Below are 21,960 nucleotides of genomic sequence, written 5' to 3' on the forward strand. Positions count from 1 at the left end.
TATTTCAATGTCAAGCTGTTAGATTTGGTTGTTGAGTAATGTCAGACGCACATGTAAAATCCTTTTCTAATGCATTTCTACTGAGTCAGCTGAGCCTACACACACACGCACACACAGTGACATATGTGTGAAAACGTGCTAAACAAACGCACTGCTGGAGGCATAAATCAGTGCACTGCTGACACACATACATATGACTACAATCATTCCAGTGTTACATTCAGTCACACAATAAGCCATTTGTTAATGAGTGAGACCGAAAAAAAAAAAAAAAGACTCTTCCAACAAACCAGCAGCTTGGACTCCCGACTCAGAAACAATATTTAAATTCACAACATTGCATAAAAAACTTAAACCCTGGAGGAAACGAGTGTTTCATATGTATGAAAGCTGTGTTTGTTCAGCCATGGGACGATTACTGTGCGATATATGGATTTGTCTCGTAAGGACCCGAAGCCACGAAACAAATTAAATCTATCAGTCAAATGTATTAAACCTAATATACTTGTTGTTTAATATCCTCTGCTCGACACAGCCGGGGGCTTGATAAGAACAGAGGGGCTCGTTAAAGTGTCGGGCAGAGTGTTTTTCTTTCCTGCTGAAGTCATCAGCTGGTGTCGAGCGCTGCTCTGTTTTCCACAGACCCGCTCCATCTGTCAACCTCTCATCCTCCTTTTCTCCACTCCAGACATCGTCCACGAGAACTTGAAGATGGGCTCGGACGGGGAGAGCGACCAGGCGTCGGGGACTTCCTCTGATGAGGTGCAGTCGCCCACGGGTGTTTGTCTGAGGAACAGAGGGAACAGACGCATCTCTGCAGAGGTGGGACTTGTTTCGCTGTGTTTTCAGACTTGTCCTTGCGTAGCCTTCCTGCTTTTTAACGGAGGATGCGTTGTGAGATATGCGTCACTGACATTTGAATATGTTACCGTTATGAATCATTAAGTCGTACCTGGCTTAAAGGTTCAGCCTCCACTTTAGCGTTGAAGGTATGTTGTGATTAATTCACTGAAAAGCAAAAGAATCTGAGCGTTTGACAATGGACCCTTTTCCCTGCGAGAGGTGGGATTTAATGATGTGTGCATTACAGCTCCATGCTGTAACTCAGCGTAGGCGTATCCTCGTTGTGTGTCATGAACACGCAGAAGTCCTCAGCTGCCCACATAATCTCAGCAGGACACACACACACACACACACACACACACACACACACGCACATGCACACATGCACATGCACACACTAACTCCACATACTGTAGTGCTGAACATACTTTTGAAATCTGTTTTACAATGGTTTCACAGCCGCCGCCACCTCTAGCCACCCAAGCCCCCTTTCTCTCTCTCTCACTAACACACACACACACACACACACACACACACACACACACACACACACACACACACACTGAGTCAAAGGGGCAGGCAGATTTCAGATTTTGACATTCCTCTGGTGGTTGCATAATGTCAACACATTATGGAAAGACTTCTCGCTGTGATTGTTATTATTTTTTATTGTTTTTTAAGAGGGATTTCATTTCACCACAAGCGTTTTTTTAATCCGGGGCGTGTGAAATACAGTGCAGCGTTTAACATCTGAGAACAGGAGCAGGCCACTCTAAATGATGAAGTTGCCATGGCTGGCACCGCGCCACCATGTAGAGTTTAATACAGCAGAGCATATGGAAAGACAGACGCGCGCACAAATGCAGAACCAGATCAGCAGTGACGGCTTTAATTCAGCTGGCTCGTAGGGACGCAGGAAAGGCAGCGCGAGGAGGGAGGAGAAAACGTGCTGCTTTATCTTAAGGTAACGGATAAAGTGAGATCAGAGGTGCCTTGATTTCTGAATTTGACTTGCATCAGATTATTTCGTAGGTTCCAGTAGTAATTAAAGAGAATCAGACTGACAAAATTACGTCAGTGTTTGATGGTTGTTTGATTTGTTCAGCATAATCAAGAATCAAATATTAAGTCTTAAATCGTTTGTAAAATAAAAGTACTGTATATCTCCACGTGTGCGCAAAACAGACAAAATCTTATAATTTAACTCAAGACTTGAGCACTTTAAACAACATCTGAAACAGTGTGTTTCTCTCTCTGTCTGTACAACAAAGCCGAGACTTGATCTCTTCAGTCCACCTTAATGGATGCTAATGGGATTTGAGGATGTGCAACTGACATGAGTCAGTACAACTGTTTCAAAGTGAAAGTGAACAAGAAAGTGACTTCTCGTCTTCCTCATTTTCTATACGTTTTCATTGTAAAATAGACTTGTGAACATTTATCATTTTTAGGGTTTTTAATTTCGGTTTCTGTTTTCATCGTTCTTGTCTTGAGCATTGAATAATCTCCATTCTCACTCCAGTCACTTCAGTCTGAGCCATACGGTTGCCCATTTACTTTGCCTGCTGTTCTGACATGTTTCTGTTTCTTCACGCTCCACCTTTCATCCCTCTCAGAGTGAAGGGTTAACTCACAAATCCACACAGTCAGAAGAGTAGTTGACTTGTCTCTCTGAGCAGATGTGAATAATCCTTGTTTTTACACCGTGAGAAGAACAGTGTGCAGAACAAAACTAGAATCTTACACACTGTAACAGAGAATACAGCTTAAACATGATCTGACCTATTTAAGAAGTTGCAAAGCTTCTTCCTATTTCCACAAGTAACTCGAATGTAATGTAAAACTGTGCTCTACGTGTTTTCCTCACGTGTGCCTGATTTTGACATCTTGCCAGTGAACCACATGTTGCACAGTACCTGCTGGGCAATCATGCGATGAAACATCTTGTGATTGAAGAACGCACACTTCCCTCCCTCTGACCGTGTTTATTGGCCGGTTTGATTGCAAGACCTCTGTGGATTTACAAGCAGATACCAGTCGAGCGAGCATGCACCACTGCAGGAAAGAAAAAAGAAAACGCACAGCTTACTTCATTTGGGGCTACCCACACATAGACGTGACACATCACCTCTCGCTGTGCGTAGAGAGTACGTGCAGGCAGTGCACCCTGCACTTCCTGTGACTGTTCCGCAACCAGAGAGGTTTATTTGGGCAGAAGCACGTTCAGACACACAGTTAGACTCAGCTCAACAAACACTCGGTGCATTGTTTGTGCTGCTGTGAGCAGCGCGATTGACCTCAGACTTGTTTTTGATGAAGTGATCCAACAGTGAAATCACTGTGTGGCCTCGTTCTTTGTGCTGATGTGACACTCAGACGAAGGGTTATTAGAAGAAGAAGAAGAGGAGGAAGAGTAAGGAAATCCCTCCGCCTGTGGTCAGGTAGAGGATTGTACGTCTCTCGTTGGAGAGGAAGCAGTGTTTTGGGATTACATCACAAGGATTACTGTAATACGGTCCAGATGGGCCCATGTTGTAACAGATTAGGACGGGTTGATTGGACAACTGGAGGGGGGTGCGAGGGTGGGGGGGGGGACAAAGGTCATGTGATGGATGGCATCGCCTCCTCTTGGGCCAAACCACCAATCCTGAGCCAGCACACAGAAACTACAGACCAGCAGAACTGATTATAATCCCGGCCTGTTAACTAGTTGCTTATTAACATGAATGTTTGTAGCTGTTGGCTCCATGTTAGTCTTTATAAAGCACTTATTATTGCCTTATTCTGGGGGTTAGGGTCACTAAAATCATAATTCATGTGCACCAACTTCTGTACTTATACTTGATAGTCAGTAATTTGGATGTTATTGGTGGAAAACACGCATTAATGGGTTAGTAGTTGTAAAATATGATCATACAGAATAAGGCATTAATAAGTGCCTTAAATGACTAATGAAGAGCCACTTTGCTGCTAATATGCATGCCAATAAGAAACTAGTTCATGGTGAATATGTGGACCTTAGTATGAATTGTGATGGGCTTTATAGATTTTCACAGAATATTTTTGGGTTTGTTCAGGTAAAATAAGCAACTTGTAGTGGAAATTTTCACATTTTGTGAAATTTTGTGCAGGAGGTGATGAGTCAAATCGAGAAAACAGTCACATAATGGAAATTATCTCAGTTGCAGCCCCATATTGATTATTAAAATAGTTGTGGCTGAATTTTGTGTGCAGTGTACAGTATTACAGTACAGTCTTATTTCCTCAAGTCTTAATAAAAAACATCACTTCCTGTGAAACTGACTGTGTGCTGAAGGCCACCACAAAGGCAAAAAGCTGAGTCATTGTCATGGTTTGAACAGACCGAAGGGTCAGCTCGGCCGTCCACGTGTCAGTCACCTTCAGTTAGAAAGTAATCAATGAGCTTGTTGTTGAAATGTGGAAGTTCAAAGTTGCATATTGTTGTATGGTTGGTCAGGAGGGAGGGGAGGAGGTGTTACTGAGTGTCCAGTGTTACCTCAGAGGGAGTGGAAGTAGATTTAAAGCAGCTAGAGAGAGGGAGAGGGAACGGATTAACAGTAATCATACAAATAGAGGAAATGCATGATGGGAAGAATCCAGACGTTGTTTTGTGAGTGTGTGTTTTATTTTATATAACAAGTCATTAGGATCATGCTTTAGTACTTTGTTGCTCTGGGAAAGACTTTACCTCGAACTCTGACAGGCGGCCCACAGGCAGCCTTTATTATGTACACAAGTGCGCTACACACAACCGTATGGACGCATGCTGCTGCACGTGTTATTATGCACACACGTATACACACACTGGCCTCTCTGTTGACTGGTGAGGCCTAAAGCTGGCTGGTTCTTACAGATTCCACTTGTTTGCTCAGGGTTTCTGCCATTTAGTTGTCAATCATTGGTATTTATTCAGAGCTTACGCTGTTTACTGAGGGTTTACTCCTGTTTTCTCAGGGTTTTACACCACGTTGATGCTGTTTTTAAATTGGGTGTTGTGTTGTTGTTTTTTCCTATCTGTGTGTGCGTGTGTGTGTGCACAGGACCTAAACAAACGTCTGTCCCTGCCGGCCGACATCCGGATACCTGACGGTTACCTGGAGAAGCTGCAGCTGAGCAGCCCGCCCTTCGACCAGCCGCTGAGCCGACGCTCCCGCAGAGCATCGCTGGTGAGACGAGGAGAGAAACGAGACGCGATGATAAGACAGAGGAGGGAAATTAGAAATGACATTGTTCTGTTTTATTGCCATTATGTCAGCAAGTGTACCTGCTGAGTCAGACACTGATTCCCTGCTAGTACCACAGGTGCAGTGCTTCAGCATCTCAACCACTGTGTATATGTTAGTCTTATTTCCTTCAGCTCTGTGGAACATTTTAATGTCTTTCAGCTCGTTGTTTTCATCTTAAATCCGCAAACTGTGCTCATCAGCCTTGTGTCCAGCTCCCAGCAGGCAGCAGTCTTCAGTTACCTGCCCAGAGAAAATTTTCTTAGGAGCTGATGTAAACCAAAAACAAGGTCAAAAGGAGAATGAAAGGGAAATTCTGTACTAGGAGGAGGAGTAACGCAGGTTTTTATGCAGGTTTATCCACGATGGAAAGTGCAAGTCTCTCTGCATCATGTCTGTGCGATGGCCAGGCTACAGAAGAATAACAAGCTTCCTGTTGTTATACGCCTGTCCCTTTCACCTCATGCTGTGTCTTTGCTGCGCTCATGACAGTTTTTGGATGATAAAGCATGTTAATTAATCGCAGTCCTGCACACAAAGGTCTAACGCAAATATGCTAAACCGTGTGACGCCTGATCGTCCTCCACTCGTCTTATTTAACATTTTGCGGCTACGATCTGCAAGGTAGCTTAAAGCCACAACTGTCAGATAAATGTTGTGGGAGAGAAACTGCGCTATTTCTGTGTGAAATATTGTGGAGAGAAAGTCTTAAAAAAAAAAAGCTGAAGTGCGCTTACCTCCAAACTGTGCTTATGTAAATGCACAGTACTTGTTGCCCACGTGTGAGTGCGAGCGGTAGTGATTTGAGAATCAGCAGTGGAGGAGAATTGGACCGAAACGGATGGAAATAGAAGCGGAGCGGCTGTGAGGGAGGGGCTGCAGAATATAAAGATAGCTGTGAGAATTATGTTTTATTTAAAGGCAGCAAGAAACAGAGGTGAGTGGATGAGAGTTCACACCTTACCCTCCGACTGCCTAATCTCTTCCTCTCAGCCTGTTGTCATGTGTTTACATCGCACCGCAGCATTCGCTCCATCAGCTGCCTCAGTAATTGGCTTGTGGTTTTGCTTTGAATGTGCCTCCGTCAAAAAGGGGAACTAAGGGAAAGTATGAACACCGCCTCACCCACTCCGCTGCATTTGCATACACGCTCCCCTGCAGAGATGTTTAGAGAGTTTGACGTGTTTGACGTGTTGGAAATCTATGAGGCACCCAGGCCTCTCAGCTGACCTGGTGCTGGTCTTCATGCTGGACAGAGGTCAGCTTAAAGTCTGTAGATTTTTATGCTCCTAGTTGCTTTGCTGAAGACTCAAAATGACCTAGGACTCTCACGTCTTACGAAAAATACCCATCCCACAGCTGAAGGTGTCCAGAACCGAAAATATATTCACTTTACTATCAGAAATAACAGCAAAAAGCAGAAAATGTTGACAAAAGACAAGCTGGAACCCGCATCCATTTTTGCTTAAAAAATGAGTACTAGTTGTTTGACCTCTAAAGCACACGCAAGTTTTCCATTGTGTATTAAACATGCATTATAAATAAAGTTTGGCTTCCTTCCCTGTAAACAAACACATTGTAAAAGCCAAAAGCCAGCAGTCCTTTGTCACAAGAGATTAGCTCTGATGTTGGTTGGGGGTGTGTGACCTCCTTACATCCCCCCTCTGTCGCTGCGAGGCCGTCAGAAGGATTTGCCGTCGTGTCTGTAAGCTTGTCAGTGCTAATAAAGACGCCACCCTCATTAATGCTGTTTGTCCTTTTCTCTCCTCCAGTCAGAAATTGGATTCGGGAAGCTGGAGACTTACATCAAACTGGACAAACTCGGGGAGGTACGTGAAAGTGTGTGTTCGCCAGTAACCTCGACTTCCTCGCAGGTGCTGATGTTCTCATGCTGAGTGACATAACACATACTGTCCCAGTTATAGAGTTTACTTTGAACCCCGGACGGCCTGACTGTGCCGCATCAGTCCAGCTCCCGAGACCTTTAATCACCTCTCTGCCTCTCCTCCTGTCCTCCAGGGCACCTACGCTACTGTCTTCAAGGGGAGGAGTAAGCTGACGGACAACCTTGTGGCGCTGAAGGAGATCAGACTGGAGCACGAGGAGGGGGCGCCATGCACGGCTATCAGAGAAGGTATTAAACATGACCCGCGACCGCCTCCGGTTAGGTTTAATGTGGATTCTAGTGTTTCAGACTCGGCAGCATCCAGCCCAGTTCTGTTATTAGTAGGTTGAAGGTTAGATGACAGCTTAGCAGGAATATCACTCTCTTCCCTGGAATGCTGGGATTTCTCCCTCCATTGTCATTTTCTGATGGTGGTCTTTCATATCATTAGATTACGTAGCAGCTTTACCTCTGAGTGTTTTTACGAGAGTGTGTGAGCATGACAGGACGAAAATGCTAAAAGATCTAAAGATATTTTGCCCCGCAGTTAAACTGTGCTGTAGCGCTGCGTTGTGGTTGGTTTGGGGTGTGAATGTAAGACTGCAGGGAAGAACCAGACATGCGAAGTTTTACAACCCTGATTCCAAAAAGAAAGTTGGGTAGCTCTGTAAAGTGTAAATAGAAACAGAATGCAGTCATTTACAGATGAGCTCTGTGAACTGACGAGTTTCACAAAGTGTTCCTGAGCTCATGTAGTAACATCCTTCATACAGTCATGTGTTCACAAAGTGGTGAACCTCGCTCCGTCCTCGCTTGTGAACGACTGAGCCTTTCCAGGATGCCTCTTTCATACCCAGTCATAACATTATCACCTGTTACCAATGAACCTGTTTACCTGTGGAATGTTCCACACAGGTGTTTTTGTTGCTCCTGTCCCAACTTGTTTGAAACGTGTTGCTGCATCAAATCCAGAATAGGCATATATATTGAAAAAATAATGAAGTCGATGAGGTAAAACATGAAATATATTGTCTTTGTGCTGTTTTCAGTTGAGTATATGTCAAAGAGGATCAGCAAATGATCACATTCTGGCTCATTTTGTTTCTTAATCAATGATGTAAGACTTTCTACATGAACCCTACTTGGCTTAATCAATGAACCCACTGACATCAGAGTCAGAAGTTAAAAAGGTAAACGTTATGGTTCAGATCACAGAGTGTAATCACATCCTCGCTCTTACAGCTGTGTGGTCTCTCTCTTCCTCTAGTGTCGTTACTGAAGGACCTGAAACACGCCAACATTGTGACGCTGCACGATATCGTCCACACAGACAAGTCGCTCACGCTGGTCTTCGAGTACCTGGTGAGACCATCAGAGCGTCCGCCCTCACCCGTCCTGTGTTACTCTGCACGAAGCACAGATGCTAAAATAAACATATTTCACATTATTATTCATGACCCTCTGCAGAGCTGAGGACAGTCATACAGCAGCTCAGCAGGTCAGCTGTTGCAGGTGGTGTGCCTGTAGCCTCCTCTGATTCTGTCTCTCTCCCCCCCCCCCCCCCCCCCCCCCCCCATCCAGGACAAAGACCTCAAGCAGTACATGGACGATTGTGGGAACATCCTGAGCATGCAGAATGTCAAGGTGAGCCTCCGCAGGCGGCCTGCTGGCCCCACGGCCAACTTCAGCAACTGTCACGGCTTTGTGGTTTCTGTCATCAACAAGAAATGCTGTTAGTGTGCCCCCTGGTGGTGGAGTCTAGACAGTGGGGGGATTTGTCCTCTTGACCTTACTCGTCCACAAACACCTCTTTGGCTTGCGTGCATTTTGTTGAAATTTGGTTTAATGTTCCTTTGAGTTGGACTGAAAATACCTAAAGTGCATGAAACTGCAGTTTGGACGGATCATGTAAGTACTGTGTCTATAAAAAAAGTCAGGATTCAGTGGATTTTAACTTCTTCCACATCATCTATATCCCAGAGGGGTTTGGATAAATTGTAATGTAGCAACAGCACCTGTATTCTATACAAACCTGAAGCTGTTTTGACCGATGTGATGATTCGTCCCTGATCTAAAATATCTGCTTTCCCAGATTTTTCTCTTCCAGATCCTGCGAGGCTTAGCGTACTGTCACAGGCGGAAAGTTCTCCACAGAGACCTGAAGCCCCAGAATCTGCTCATCAACGACAGAGGAGAGCTCAAGCTGGCTGACTTTGGTAAAAACAAAAACACGTCATTATCCACGTGTGAGCTTTCATGTCTTTAAATTAATTATCTGCCGTTTGGACGAAAGCTGATTTTTCTGAAGCTGCATTCATCATCAAAAAAGTGTGAGCCGATTGAGCCGTGTTAAAAAAACCTGATGAATATTTGTCATTTTGGATTGAAACTCCTCATATGAGCTTTTCCAAAATGTCTGTTTTTAATTCTCATGTTTCTGCTCCACAGGCCTGGCGAGGGCCAAGTCTGTGCCCACCAAAACATACTCTAACGAGGTGGTGACGCTTTGGTATCGGCCCCCCGACGTGCTGCTGGGCTCCTCTGAGTACTCCACACAGATAGACATGTGGTGAGTGGGCCTCACTCAGCAGGGATGATTACAACCGTCGGAAAACACAGCGTAAACTCCCGGCTCCTCGCTCGTCACGTCCGTACGAGCGAGCGCAGTGAAGGTGCTCGGGCGAATGTAAACCTCCAGCAGAAAGAAGTTCTGTCGTTTCTAATTCCGCTCCAGTGATTTGTGGTGTGAGCGCAGATGTTCGGAGCTTCTTTCATTTAATTGGTGCTCTTATGTTGAGCAACATACGAAGTGGGGAGCTGACAGGTGTCCTAATCTGCGGTGAGCAGACTTTGATGTGGCACACGGCTGTTAATGAACAAGCTGTCGTGGAGTTTAACTGTAAATGTAAACTTCAAAGTGCCCGGCTGCTCTCTTACACAAATTCCTGCCTCTTCCTTTGATATCTCACTCATCGGACAGATTGAAACCGGCCGATTCAGGTGGTTTGATCCAGGAAGTTAGTTCTGGTACCAATACTGAAGACCTGTGGATTGGATTTGTGTTGACGCTTCAGTCTGTGTCTTCCTGTCAGGGGTGTGGGCTGTATATTCTACGAGATGGCTGCCGGCAGGCCCCTGTTCCCAGGCTCCACCGTGGAGGACGAGCTGCACCTCATCTTCAGGCTGCTAGGTCAGTGCTGCCCCCTGCTGACAGCGAAACACTCAAACTTTTAATATGATCCTTTAATCGCATTAACCCCGGCATGCAGCCCCCGTGGCAGCGTGAAAAGCCCCTCCAGCTGCCGTGCTAGAGCCTGCCTCTAACAGGGTCGATTGAATGTCCCTCCACAGGCACTCCCACAGAAGACAGCTGGCCCGGAATATCCTCCATCGACGAGTTCAAGTCCTACAAGTTCCCCAAGTACAAGGCCCAGCCCCTCATTAACCACGCACCCAGGTGAGACATGGAAACCTGTGAGCAGCTGCTTTTCTGCTGCTGTGTGTCTTTGTAAAGGACATCAAATACGATGTTGTTACATGAGGTTATTTCAGATATCTGTATGACGATTACACACCTTGACAGTCTCTTAACACTCCCCCCCCCCACCTCTCTTGTTAGCCCTGAAATCATTGGAGATGGAAATGAGCAAATGTTTCAAATCAGACCCAGGTATAAGAGCTGCGACTGCATGCAGAGCTTTTTAGATTTAGAGACTTAGACATTAGTAGTATTGGTTTGTTTAGTTAGGAGTGTGCGCTCTGTGTCACTTCCTGTAAGGAAATCCTGTGGAATAGTTGACTCTGTTTCCTTCCTTACACTCACCAGCATCTGTGCGTCACCCCCACCTCCACTGACCCCCCTCTCTCCTGCTCTCAATTCCCCCCCCCTCCCTTTCCACCCCTCCCCCTCCCCTCAGGTTGGACACTGATGGCATCGACCTGCTGATGTCATTCCTAAAAGTGAGTCTCACTCTATCTGCCAGGCATGAATGTGATGTTAAATGTGGTGTGACACATTTTGCAGCTATATTAGGCCTGTATGTTTGGAGAGAAGCTCATCAAGGCGCTTCAGCACATCACGCTGACCCCATTTTCATTCGTCCTTTAACGACTTTATGTTTCTTGTACTTCCCCCGAATTTCAGTACGAGTCAAAAAAGAGGATCTCTGCTGATGAAGCAATGAGACAGCCATACTTCAGGAGCCTGGGGCCACGTGTGCACACACTGCCAGAGAGTGAGTAATGAAATGGCAACACAGTAATGCAGACTTGGCAGGCTGCGCTAGGTACGACTTGAAGGATATTACAGTGTACAGTGAGGATCAGTTACAGCTGCATGACAAAGACACCATTCTCCTGGCAAGATCTGATTTCTGTTGCTCTGACTGACTCTTTATGTCTGGCAGACATATCCATATTCACACTGAAGGAGGTCCAGCTGCAGAGGGATCCCGGCTACCGGAACTCATCGTACCCTGAGTCAGGTGAGGGAAAATGTGAGAATGGATGCTTTGATTGCTTGTGTTTTCACTGCGAATCAGAGGTTTTTTAAACTCCAGGGAGCTGCAGGAGAGCTGAGGAGTGTGCATGGAGAGTTGTGAGGCAAAGACAGTGCATGAGGTGAAAGGGACAGGTGTATGCCAGTGATCTAAAAACTACAGGAAGTCAGTTGTTGTAGTTTGGCCCTTTGACTAACACAGTTGCAGCAGTGGCTGTGACAGCTCACAGAGGAAAGCTGTCGTCTGTCATTTTTTCTTATATTTGTTGAAATTCTCTTTACATCCTGAAAGAAATCAATAAATCAAACGTTCAAATCAGAATGGCGGACAAAGTGCAGCCAGAATTTCCCAACACTGACACGCCAGCTGGACAGCTTTGAGCACTAACGATAGCCGTGTTTGTTGTTTACGTCGAGGTAGTTTGATTGCGTTGACAATGATGCACTGCGCTCCAGTACACACTCCCCGAGCTGACAGACCATCGTTCAGCAGCTAACCATGTAACACACACACACACACACACACACACACACACACACACACACAGCAGTAACTGCCATTTCAGACTGAAAGGCTGAAGCGTTCTTGACGGTTGTTTTGCTTTCATTAACATGATTGTGGCACTTAACGGCTGTTTATTCCTGTATTAAAAGGACTGCTCCTCTCCCCAGCTCTCTCGTCCATAAACATCCATAAATCCGTCTAGAAATACTATTAAAAAATGCCCCTTTAACGGCAGAACTTGCCCGAGCATCATCAGGTTTTCCGATCCAGTTAGCCGTCTGTACATCCCTCGGTGCAACGCAGACAGGAGCGGCTAACAGCTAATTCTTGCAGCCTGTTTGTCCCTCGTCTCAGTGTTGTCTGACGGGGTCCCACCGTGTCTTCTGTAAACTATGACGCTTTTTCTGTGTTTCCTTTCAGGCAATGGAAAGAGCAGAAGACAAAGCATGCTGTTTTAGATTCTCTGGACTGTATTTTTTTATTTGGGAAGGATCTCCTGGCTGTACAGTCTCGCCTATGGATCGGTAACCTGAGATGGATGTTGGCGTGGAGCATCATCATCATCATCATCATCATCATCATCACTCCCCCCAAACTGCTTGGGAAACTTGTCCACAGTGTCACCGACCCCCCCCCCCTCCCCGCGCAGGTTTGGCCTGAACCTGGCCCAAAAGAGACGTTTATATACTGTACATCTATATTTATTGAGAAGAGAATTTGCTGCTAAATACAACTACTGTCTAGAATTCTAACTGGCTCAGTCACTTTAATGAGTACATGCAATGTGTATAGATTTTTAATTCTTTTTTGAAGTGGTGGTATTTCTAGTGATATTTTTTTGTCATCATTTCCATTTTCATCCCTAAAAATCTCCACCTCAAAACTCCTCCGTGTGTGTGTGTGTGTGTGTGTGTGTGTGTGTGTGTGTGTGTGTGTGTGTGTGTGTGTGTTTGCGTGTTTGCGTGTGGGTGGGTAAAGCACACAGACGGACAGAGGGATGTTTCTGTAGCAACTCAAAAGGGTTTGATTTTCTGTCTCTGTTGCCACGGTGCTGCTCTCCGCTGCACCCGTCATTTGTGACCATTTACTCTGAAGGTTTTTGAGGCCAGCTTCGATAGAACTGATCATTTAATCCTAACCGGAGGCTAAAATGAGAGCGGCGCTGCCAAGATGTGCGCAAAAAAGATCACAGTCTTGTCAGATGCTGGCATATCATTCCAGGACGCTGCGGTCTCTGTCGTGACCAATGAACAAATGCAGGCGGGGAAAGGCAACGTAGAATTATTAGCGAGGGCATTACAGGATTAGTTACGCCTCCTAAATACTTCAGAAGACATTTAACTCCAGTGAACAGCCTTCTCATCCTTTTCCACCTCAATCTGACACATTATCTCTTCCAGTCTGTTACAGAGGAGGTGCAAAGTGAGTTCCCAGTGTTGAAAGCTGCCTTTGTGCATTACAGGTGTTTTTTTTTTTTTTTTTCCTTTCTGCCATTCCCATCTCCATCAACTGTAAAAATGGATCCTTTTTTTCTGGATTGCCTCCATTATCATGTTGCATGCCTGCTCTGTTGTATGAGGAAGCACACAGCCACTGAACTCCTACTTCAGGGAGCACTAGCTATAGTCCTGCCCCTCGTGAATACGATACTGAGTCTATTTAACAGTGTTACAAGAGATGTTTTGTATGATATTCTTTAACTTTATTTGTGGATAATTGTTATTGGTGTGGGATTTCGTTGCAGATGCCCTCCCATATTTGAGCTTTTTTTTTTTCCAGAGTAAAGAAAATAAAATCTAAAGTTTAAACAGATACCAAATGAACTGTTTTTGATTTGTTTCCCCCGATCGATGTTTTTTAAGGGTTTAATTTAAAGACACTGTGTTCAAGCATTCAATGCTTTGTTTATTGAAAATGACAAAACAATCTTCACAATACAAAATTATACAGAATACAAACTGTATACCAAGTCCAGTATAAAAAAAAAGAACATTACAAGTGTTACAAAGGTTTTTCATTGATTTGAAATCTCGTCTTCATTAAAAGATTTTGGGAAAAAACAAACAAACAAAAAAAAAGGCAACAAGGCACAGCCGGTATTATCTGAGAAGCATAGTGCATACAATACATACAATACCACACACGTGAAACAACCAGTTTCACATTGTGACAAACTTAAGGGAAAAAAAAATGTAAATTTTTTTTAAAAACAAGATTAAAACAACCAAGCTGTCTGCGCAGAATGAGCGGCTGGCTAGTCCTCTGCAGCTAGCTACACGTCACTACTGTCCGTCGTGGACAGGGTCCTGTGGAAATGTGCTGTACTTTATCACAAAGAGCCAGACGTCTCACAGACGTCGTGGCGCATGGCTTTTACCAAGTGCTTTCAACCACTGCAATCTGAAGCAACGCAAGTGCAAAAACGTGAGGTCACATACTGTCTCGTAGGACTTTTCTGAAGCAAAATTTAACAAGTCGGACAAGAGATCGCTGCTGCACATGATGATGAGAACGATGAGAAACTTTCAACGAGAGATGGATGAAGGTGGGTGATTCTTCACTGACCCTGGATCAGGATTTGTGGGTGGTGGGGGACAGGAGCAGAGAGGAGGGTGTTCCTTCCAGGTTTGGCAGTGGGACAGGCATGTGTCCGTTGATTAGGCTGGGGAACTGTGGAGGAAGAGAAAGGGGCTGAGAGTTAGCGAGGAGGGGACGGAGGTGCTATGAAAGCTGCTTTCCGGTGAGGAACTGCAGCATTGTCACTGCTCTGGTTTCCTGTTTTTTTTTATTCATTGTGCCTCTTCCTTTTCGTCTCTGTCCCCTGCACCTCCACAACAGAAGGAGAAGTCAACACTATTTGCGCACAGAGGATCCGGTATGTTGTGTGTGTGCCTGTGGAGGGGGGTGTGGTGTGTGTATGTGTGTGTTTCACAAATGAGGAGCAGCTCTCAAACCAGTCCACCCTGTTCAAACCGGCTCCCCTGGGCTCAAACAGGAAGTATTCACAGGATTTCCTCTCCCTCTCACAAGCGCTGAAACAGGACACCTCTGCTGGACCTGCTTACGACTCTCGACTAGTTTCACAACCGTTGGTGTCTGCTGTTATGCAGACCTTGAACGCAGCGTTTTCATATAATTTCATATGCTTTCTGTTAAATACCTGCCTGAAAGTGCAAAATCTAGAAGATGAGGAGCCATTTTGCTTTTGACTGGCGCTTCATTTAAAGGACCAAAGGCAAAGTTGTAAGAAATGAGTCCATATAAATGTAGGCTATAAAACTGGAGCTCACTCTTAATGTTTGGAAATTGACTCATCTTCAAAACATTTCCTGTCATTACCTGATTTATGAACGGGGATTTTGCAGCAGTGCTAATTTTACCTGCACAGCTTCACAACTTCCTGCTCGTCTTTCAAACACTGTCAGCAAACACTAAACCTTTGAGCACTCCTGCTGTTGTTGTCCCTCTCTCTTCCTCAGTGCGTCCACACCTGTGTGTGTTTCTTACCTGGAAGAGGGAGCTGTGGCCCTGCAGCCGGGCGGGGCTGAGCGGGGCGACGGGGCTCAAGCTGCTCCAGAAGTGGATGCCTGACAACAGCGGACTGTGAGCCAGCAGCAAACCAGAGGGAGTCTGCAAGGAAGGGGGACACAGAAGGAGGCAGGCTCTGTGTAAATATGCGAAACGAGTGAAGACAACATCTTTTTAAAAGAAAAACACCGGTTGGAGAGCGCTGCTCTGAGGGTTCGGTAATGCAAAACATGCTGAAATGGTAAATGGACGTGTATCGGCGTTTGGAAAAACAAACTGACGGAGCAGGAAGGAAGTCTGTGGTTTCTCCCCCAGAATACAGGGGTGACACAGGGAGGAGAGGAGGAGGTTGGACAGTGGGGGTTGTTGTTGATTGGGGGGGAGAGAAGGGGGGGGGGGGTCCTTGAGCACTTGGAACGCCAACTAGAGAGAAAACATATGAAATCAATTTCTGCCTCTCTCCCCCCTGGTCTTCTCTCCCCCTCCCCCCGACTTTCCCCTGTGTCACCTCAGAGAAGTGAGCCAGTGTTGCGGAGGGACCCAGCCCTGCTCCCATTATTAATGGAATTATTGGAGCATATGGCATCACTTAGGGCCTCTTCCCCCTCTCATAGGTTGGACTTGCAGAAGATTTCTGTAAATCGCTCGTTTTCCTCTGATCTCACTGAGTGGAGTATTAAAGCCTTTCTCAACGTGTGGACGAGCCTCTGATGTGGCAGAGCGATTTTTCTTTGTCACAACTCCAGTGTAAACACATTATTCACTGAAATAGATTATTAAACACCAGTTGGTGCTTGCAGCAGAGCCATCGGGGTTATGGCAAAGATCAGCACAAACCAAAATGTCACGGCTGGATGAATCTGGCTCTAAATATTTGGCAGGAAACAGTTTGAAAACTGTTCTGTAAAGCCTGGATCTGTCTTAACGCAGCGCCTGAGACTGGACAACCAAAAGAGGTAAAAAGAGAGAGAGACTACTGAATTTACTCACATTACGTGAGCAAATTCGCATTTTATGCGCACTTTTATTTCTCAAACTTTAATTTGAGGTCAGACATGTTTCTACACGGCCTGTTATTTGCAGCATGTAAACATTCGGCCAGTCATTTTGGCTTTTACCCCACACAACTGTTTATCGAAATAATCTGAAAGGTTTAATCCCAAACCAAACACAGACGATGACTCAGTCGAAATTTGCATTCTGTTCCAAACGATGTCAAATTCCTTTATGGAAGCGCCTCATACCGATTTACCTTTCCTCTGTCTGTTTCTTGAGGAAATTTGGGCTCAAGTGACTACTGAAATAAATATAGTGGTAGTCTTTCCACCAACGCGTGCCAGGCTGTGTCAGATGTCTCTTGCTGCTTTAGGGACACTGACATCATACTCTGGACAGATCCCATCGTCTCCCTGTGGCCAGCCAGACCACCGCACAGGCGGGACGGAAGCAGATAGCATCACAAAATGATTCTTTCTATGTGGGATTCGATTAATATTGGACTCGCTGTACTTCAGCTGTGGCTGGCACAGAATGACGTGATCTCTAGTCCACCTTAAATTATTGAGAGCAGAAATAAGAGAAGCTGTGTCAGAGGGCAGCGCTGAGGTGTGTGGACATGTCTCGGCTGGGCAGAGATGAAGCAGGTCTTAGAGCTGCCTCAGGTGTCCGCGGGTATTTAATAAACACTATTTATCTTATTCCAGCATAAACTGGACTGAACACGAGGGACCCATTTGAACGCCCGTGTCGTCATCTGTGCTGCCCACAGGAAGTTAAAGGTGTGTGTTATTCGTCTCACCTGTGCAGTGAAGAAGGCTGGAGTGAGGGAGCCAGACGGCAGCGCTGGACTGTTCAGGGCGATGGAGCCGATGTCGCTCCCTGCGAGCAGCAGGGACGGGGCGGAGATCTCCAGAGCTTTGGGCTTTTTGCTTTTTGGTGGGAGTCCATCTCCTTGGTTACTACTACTACTAGTGGAGCTACTTCTGCCACTGCTGCTGCTCTTTTCAGGGGGCTGCAGGGCTCGCTCCCTGTGCCCAGAGGAGAGGTTGAGGGGCTGAGCGCTCTGGTCAGAGTCCTCCTCCTCCTCCTCCTTGGCTGCAGGGCTCCAGCTTCGGCCGGGCCGGGTGTGGGGAGAGGACGGGGAGTGGAGTTTGGATAGCCTGGGGGAGATGTAGGACTCGGGCTTGGCAGAGGGAGGGGAGCTCCGTTCGCTGGCGTTGGTGCCAAAGCGGATGACGGAGCGCGGCTCCTCCTGGCGCTCCCGCAGGGCACGGAGCAGCTCGGGCTGGTTCTGCAGGGAGCTGATGCTGAAGGAGGAGTAGAGCCCCGAGCGGAGGTAGTCATTTCGACACTGCTGCGCCCCCAGGGCTGCAAGGGTCCTCCTCTGGGCCTCCTCCTCCCCTTCCTCTTCCTCTTCCTCCTCTACCTCCAGCTCAGAGGCCTCTCCTTCCTGGAGGGGAAACCTTCCAGAAGCCAGGCCCATCTCCACCGCCTGAGGGTCCATCTTCAGGATCTCAGGGAAGGACACGAACTTATAGACAAACTTCTGGCCAATCACCTTCTTGATGATGTTCTGTAAAACAGACAAACGCCATTACTGATGGGGAGACTCTTTACACTATTTACTCTCATGCAGAGAAAACCGAGATCTGGATGATAAGAACAGATCACAGATATCACACTGAAATAACTGTGAGCTAGAGCTCGACTTCACAGGCAGATTTCTACTGTGTGTGTGATGAGAAAGAGGAAGTGGAAGTGTCTATCGGGGGAGATTGTGGCTTCAACGAGAAGAAGAACTATGAATTTGTTGTGGTGTTACAGCTCTCTCAGAAACAAAGGCTGTGATGACATTCACACAGAGGCAGCTGCTGCACGCTAAGCAGCGTCACTTCACTCACCTTGTCATAGTAGTAGCGCAGGGCTCTGCTCAGCTTGTCGTAGTTCATGTTGGTCTTGTTCTTGCGCAGCCCCCACAGCTTGGCCACTTCCTCTGACTTGAGCAGCTTGAACTCTCCGTCTGTGGACGTCCAGCATATCAGGTGCTTGTGACTCTGGTCCAGCAGCAGCTGCAGCAGGAACTGCCACAGAGTGATGGCGCTGTCCATACCTGCAGCGAGACGAGATCAGCGCGTCAGGAGCGAGAAGATTTTGAGGAATAACTTCACGGGTTATTTTTAACACTGTCACATGACGATGTCGAAGATCTTCCTCCTGTGGCCTTTTCCTCCACTCGCAGATGTCAGCTGACAGAGAAAAAGCACCAAGTCTACCTGCTCTTACACCACCTGCCAGATGCTGCAATGACAGAATAAGCACAAAACTCAACCCTCTGAGGGAGACGAGCCGTAGCTCTTTGCACCCTACTGAGCTCATTACTTTCCATATTTCTTCTCCGTGTGCACTAATTGTTGATGAAACACGCGTTTGGAGAGACTGTTCAGATGAAGAAGAGCTGGTGTTTAATGAAATGCTTCTTTTCCTGACGTGTCTCGCCGGCGTACTTCACCACAAACAGGCTAAATTAGGTTACTGTCTGAAGAGGGAACGGCCTGTTTGAGCTCTAACATGTGGTGTAAGGAAGAGTAGACCGGTGATGAATAGAACAGTGTGTTTTCAAGAGTGCAGTGTAATGTAGCAGCGGCAGCAGAAGAGAAAAAAACCTAAGGAGGAACAACAGCTCAAGCCAGAAATATGCTGCGGTTCAACCTGGCCCTCTCTCCACAGGAAGTATGACGGGCCCAGGGTGGGTTATTCCTTTAATAGAGGAATGTGCAGCGGCGAAGCTCCTGTCTGCCTGCTAGGAGCTCACATATTAATAGTGTGAAGGCGGTTTGGGGGGGGGGGGGGGGGGGGTGTTCTTTCCCCACAGACAGTAACACCAGAGTAGTGCTGAAAGGATTCATAAATTATGATGGGTAATAACCTGCCAAAAATTTACATAACTGATAAATCCTTAGGCTAAAATGCTAAAACGTTTTAGCATCTCAAACGTGAGGATTCACCGCTCAGTTTTGTGTCACTGTAAATTGAATATGTTGGGGTTTTTTTTTTTTACTTTTCATCACTTTGAGCTCTGAGAGACTGTGACTGTTACTTCCTGACATTTTAGAGATTTTCAATGGTGAAAATAACCATTATAACTGAGAGGCACACACACACTGACTGTGAGGAGTCTGTAATGCCAACTATCAAAAAGTGGCTAATTAACTGATGTGAGTCTTGTTTTAAGATATTTTGCCGTTTTAAATTAGAGTTCTTCTTTGGTGCTCGTCTGAGACGTTTGGCTTCCTTTGTTTAATAAAAAATGTGTCATGAAGAAACATGTTTTTCTATTCCTTAAAGTAAGTTATGGCTCAGGCGTGGTTTTGGCACTAAAATTGAAAAATGTCAGTCGACACACAGCCCTGCATACTAATGGCCCTCGCTGCGTCGTCTCTTTTCTGTCCCATCTGTGGATGAGAGGCCTGATTAGTGACTGATGCTCCCAAACAACAACAGGCCGGCCGTCCGACCACTACGTGTCTGTGTCCAGAGAGGAGACAGACAGAGGCAGAGGGAGGGCTGAGCTCGTTTCCAACACTTGCCTTCCCCTGAGTTTTCTATCTGCCACGTGAACCTACAAACCTGTCAAAGTCAGGACTTCCTCCCATTCTACTTCCAAGGACAAATGGCGAGGAGAGGGGATCCCACAGCAGGGGAGCACTTCCCCAGTCCTGCCACACTTCCCACAAAAATCCCAAAGGGAGAGGGTCAAAAGATCGGAGCATTGTCCCCTTTCCACAGCTCCACCCTTTAACCCACTCTGAAGTTCGGTTTGGCTTTTAAACTCTTTGAAGCAAAAGGAAAGCTTGCCAATGCAGGGCCGCCGAGCTGACAGGGCTACAATTAGGCCAGTGTGACTTATAAACATTCACCTTTGCAAGATGCTGCAAATAGCACAGAGGAGCTTGAAAGTGCGGAGCAGCTACTGCAGGTCAGAAAAACCTCCTGCAGAAATCAGATTTTAAATATCACACAGAATAAAGTGATAATGACCTCATTCTCCTACCTTACCTGAATATTAGAGTGATAATGCCAACCACACAGAGATAAAATCCCTCATACATGCCCTACAGTGAGGTAAGTACAGCCACAGTGAGAACCACAGCCATGGTACAGCTCTTTCTAGGAACATTACAGGAGCATTGTGGCGGTTTTTGGTCGGAGATGAGGAGCCCTGCTGCGGATGCTCGGGCTGAGAAGTCTCGCTGTGCGCACAAAGCCATCCAGTGTGTTGGCTGAACGGAAACTCCTAATGAGATTAGATGGTGTGTGCAGACATTACTTAGCCATGACTAAATCTGCTCTCTTCCTGTTCGCAGACGGTGGAAAATTCAGCAGGGGATCATAAGAAAAGCATCAATAAACAGCGATCATAGACTCTGAGCCAGTTTTTTTGCACTACTCGTCTTTTGTTTGCCTCCTTTTTTAGGGGAGGCTACAGTTGTATCCGGGACTTGAAAGTTGCAGTAACTGTTCGTGGTCTGGATCACTTTTCTGCCCCACTGACTCATTTTCAAGATGTTGCTCGGACCGGAAGACGACACAATTATGTCCCAATCTGAATCTGTAACTTATTCTCGCTTGAAATGTAAAAGCACACTCGATCCAAAGGGTGTAAAACACGGTTTTAGAAAAAAAAAAAACTTCACAGCAAAGACGAGCCGTGTTAAGTGTGAATACTCTCGCCAATCCTACTCGACATGCATTATTTGAGCCGCTACCAGCTGCCAAGTGGCCAACAAAGCGCTGCTCAGAGAAAGATGTCACTTTACTTTACGGTACCTGCGATCTCTTGGTCTTTTCCCTCCGCGAAACTTTACGGTGAAGCTTGCGTGATTCCTTGTTTTTCCATGCTTGCTTCTGGTCTACACAGTTGTGCTGGACTGAAATAGGATCCTGGGCTTTTTCTCTTTCTGAGCAGGAAGTTGGAGCAGGCAGACACAGAGCCGGCTGACTTCCTCTCCCCGACGATTCCCCAGGCAGTTTGCCGTCTGTGTAAACACACTTTTCCTCCCCTCCTCTTCTCCTCCGCCTGCCCGCTGACGGCCAGCAGTAGGCCTACTCTGTGTCGGTACACATGGTGAAACAGAAACTCCTACAGCCCGTGAAGTGACATCATCAGTCCGCAGCCTACTGCGAGGCGTTCAGGGACGGCTCGGTAGTTCCAGCGATAGGCCAAACGCATGTGATAGTCCCATTTCGTTTTCATAATCGGCTGTTTTGTGCTGCCACAGAGCCGTGAAGTGGATGATATCGGCCTCGGGCTAAGCGGACACACTAACTGAAGTGACCCAACTAATTCTGTACTTTCTGATAGCGAAAGCAGCTCTTGCAGCATAATGAATTTATAAAGCACAAGAGACAGAACAGAAAACGGGTAAGACACTGAATGAACTAAATAAAATAAGAAATG

General features: G+C 46.2%; 2 protein-coding genes across 3 annotated transcripts in view; one reads left to right on the forward strand and one right to left on the reverse strand.

Moving 5' to 3' along the window:
- LOC143322028 (cyclin-dependent kinase 17-like) overlaps positions 1 to 13,785 on the forward strand; it is a 28,848-nt gene extending 15,063 nt beyond the window's left edge. The window contains exons 4-18 of one of the 2 annotated variants that reach the window (XM_076732873.1): positions 689 to 822; positions 4,905 to 5,030; positions 6,860 to 6,916; positions 7,107 to 7,221; positions 8,240 to 8,334; positions 8,554 to 8,616; positions 9,065 to 9,188; positions 9,421 to 9,541; positions 10,065 to 10,162; positions 10,324 to 10,429; positions 10,592 to 10,642; positions 10,890 to 10,932; positions 11,117 to 11,207; positions 11,379 to 11,456; positions 12,396 to 13,785. In XM_076732873.1, coding sequence (XP_076588988.1) covers positions 689 to 822; positions 4,905 to 5,030; positions 6,860 to 6,916; positions 7,107 to 7,221; positions 8,240 to 8,334; positions 8,554 to 8,616; positions 9,065 to 9,188; positions 9,421 to 9,541; positions 10,065 to 10,162; positions 10,324 to 10,429; positions 10,592 to 10,642; positions 10,890 to 10,932; positions 11,117 to 11,207; positions 11,379 to 11,456; positions 12,396 to 12,433 — 1,340 coding nt within the window. In that variant the 3' untranslated portion in view covers positions 12,434 to 13,785. The remainder of the gene's footprint in view (positions 1 to 688; positions 823 to 4,904; positions 5,031 to 6,859; positions 6,917 to 7,106; positions 7,222 to 8,239; positions 8,335 to 8,553; positions 8,617 to 9,064; positions 9,189 to 9,420; positions 9,542 to 10,064; positions 10,163 to 10,323; positions 10,430 to 10,591; positions 10,643 to 10,889; positions 10,933 to 11,116; positions 11,208 to 11,378; positions 11,457 to 12,395) is intronic. The other variant, XM_076732874.1, reaches the window with a different exon arrangement.
- A 76-nt stretch (positions 13,786 to 13,861) lies between these two features.
- Positions 13,862 to 21,642, reverse strand: LOC143321583 (ETS domain-containing protein Elk-3-like). The gene is made up of 5 exons (XM_076732009.1): positions 21,330 to 21,642; positions 18,404 to 18,612; positions 17,302 to 18,075; positions 15,483 to 15,605; positions 13,862 to 14,645 (listed from the first exon to the last, which is right to left on the reverse strand). Exons 2-5 carry the CDS (start codon positions 18,608 to 18,610, stop codon positions 14,547 to 14,549), a joined length of 1,203 nt encoding a protein of 400 aa, XP_076588124.1. The 5' UTR covers positions 18,611 to 18,612; positions 21,330 to 21,642; the 3' UTR covers positions 13,862 to 14,546.
- Between the last annotated feature and the right edge of the window lie 318 nt (positions 21,643 to 21,960).

Source organism: Chaetodon auriga, chromosome 6, assembly GCF_051107435.1.
Source record: "Chaetodon auriga isolate fChaAug3 chromosome 6, fChaAug3.hap1, whole genome shotgun sequence".
NCBI classification, from domain to species: Eukaryota; Metazoa; Chordata; class Actinopteri; order Chaetodontiformes; family Chaetodontidae; genus Chaetodon; species Chaetodon auriga.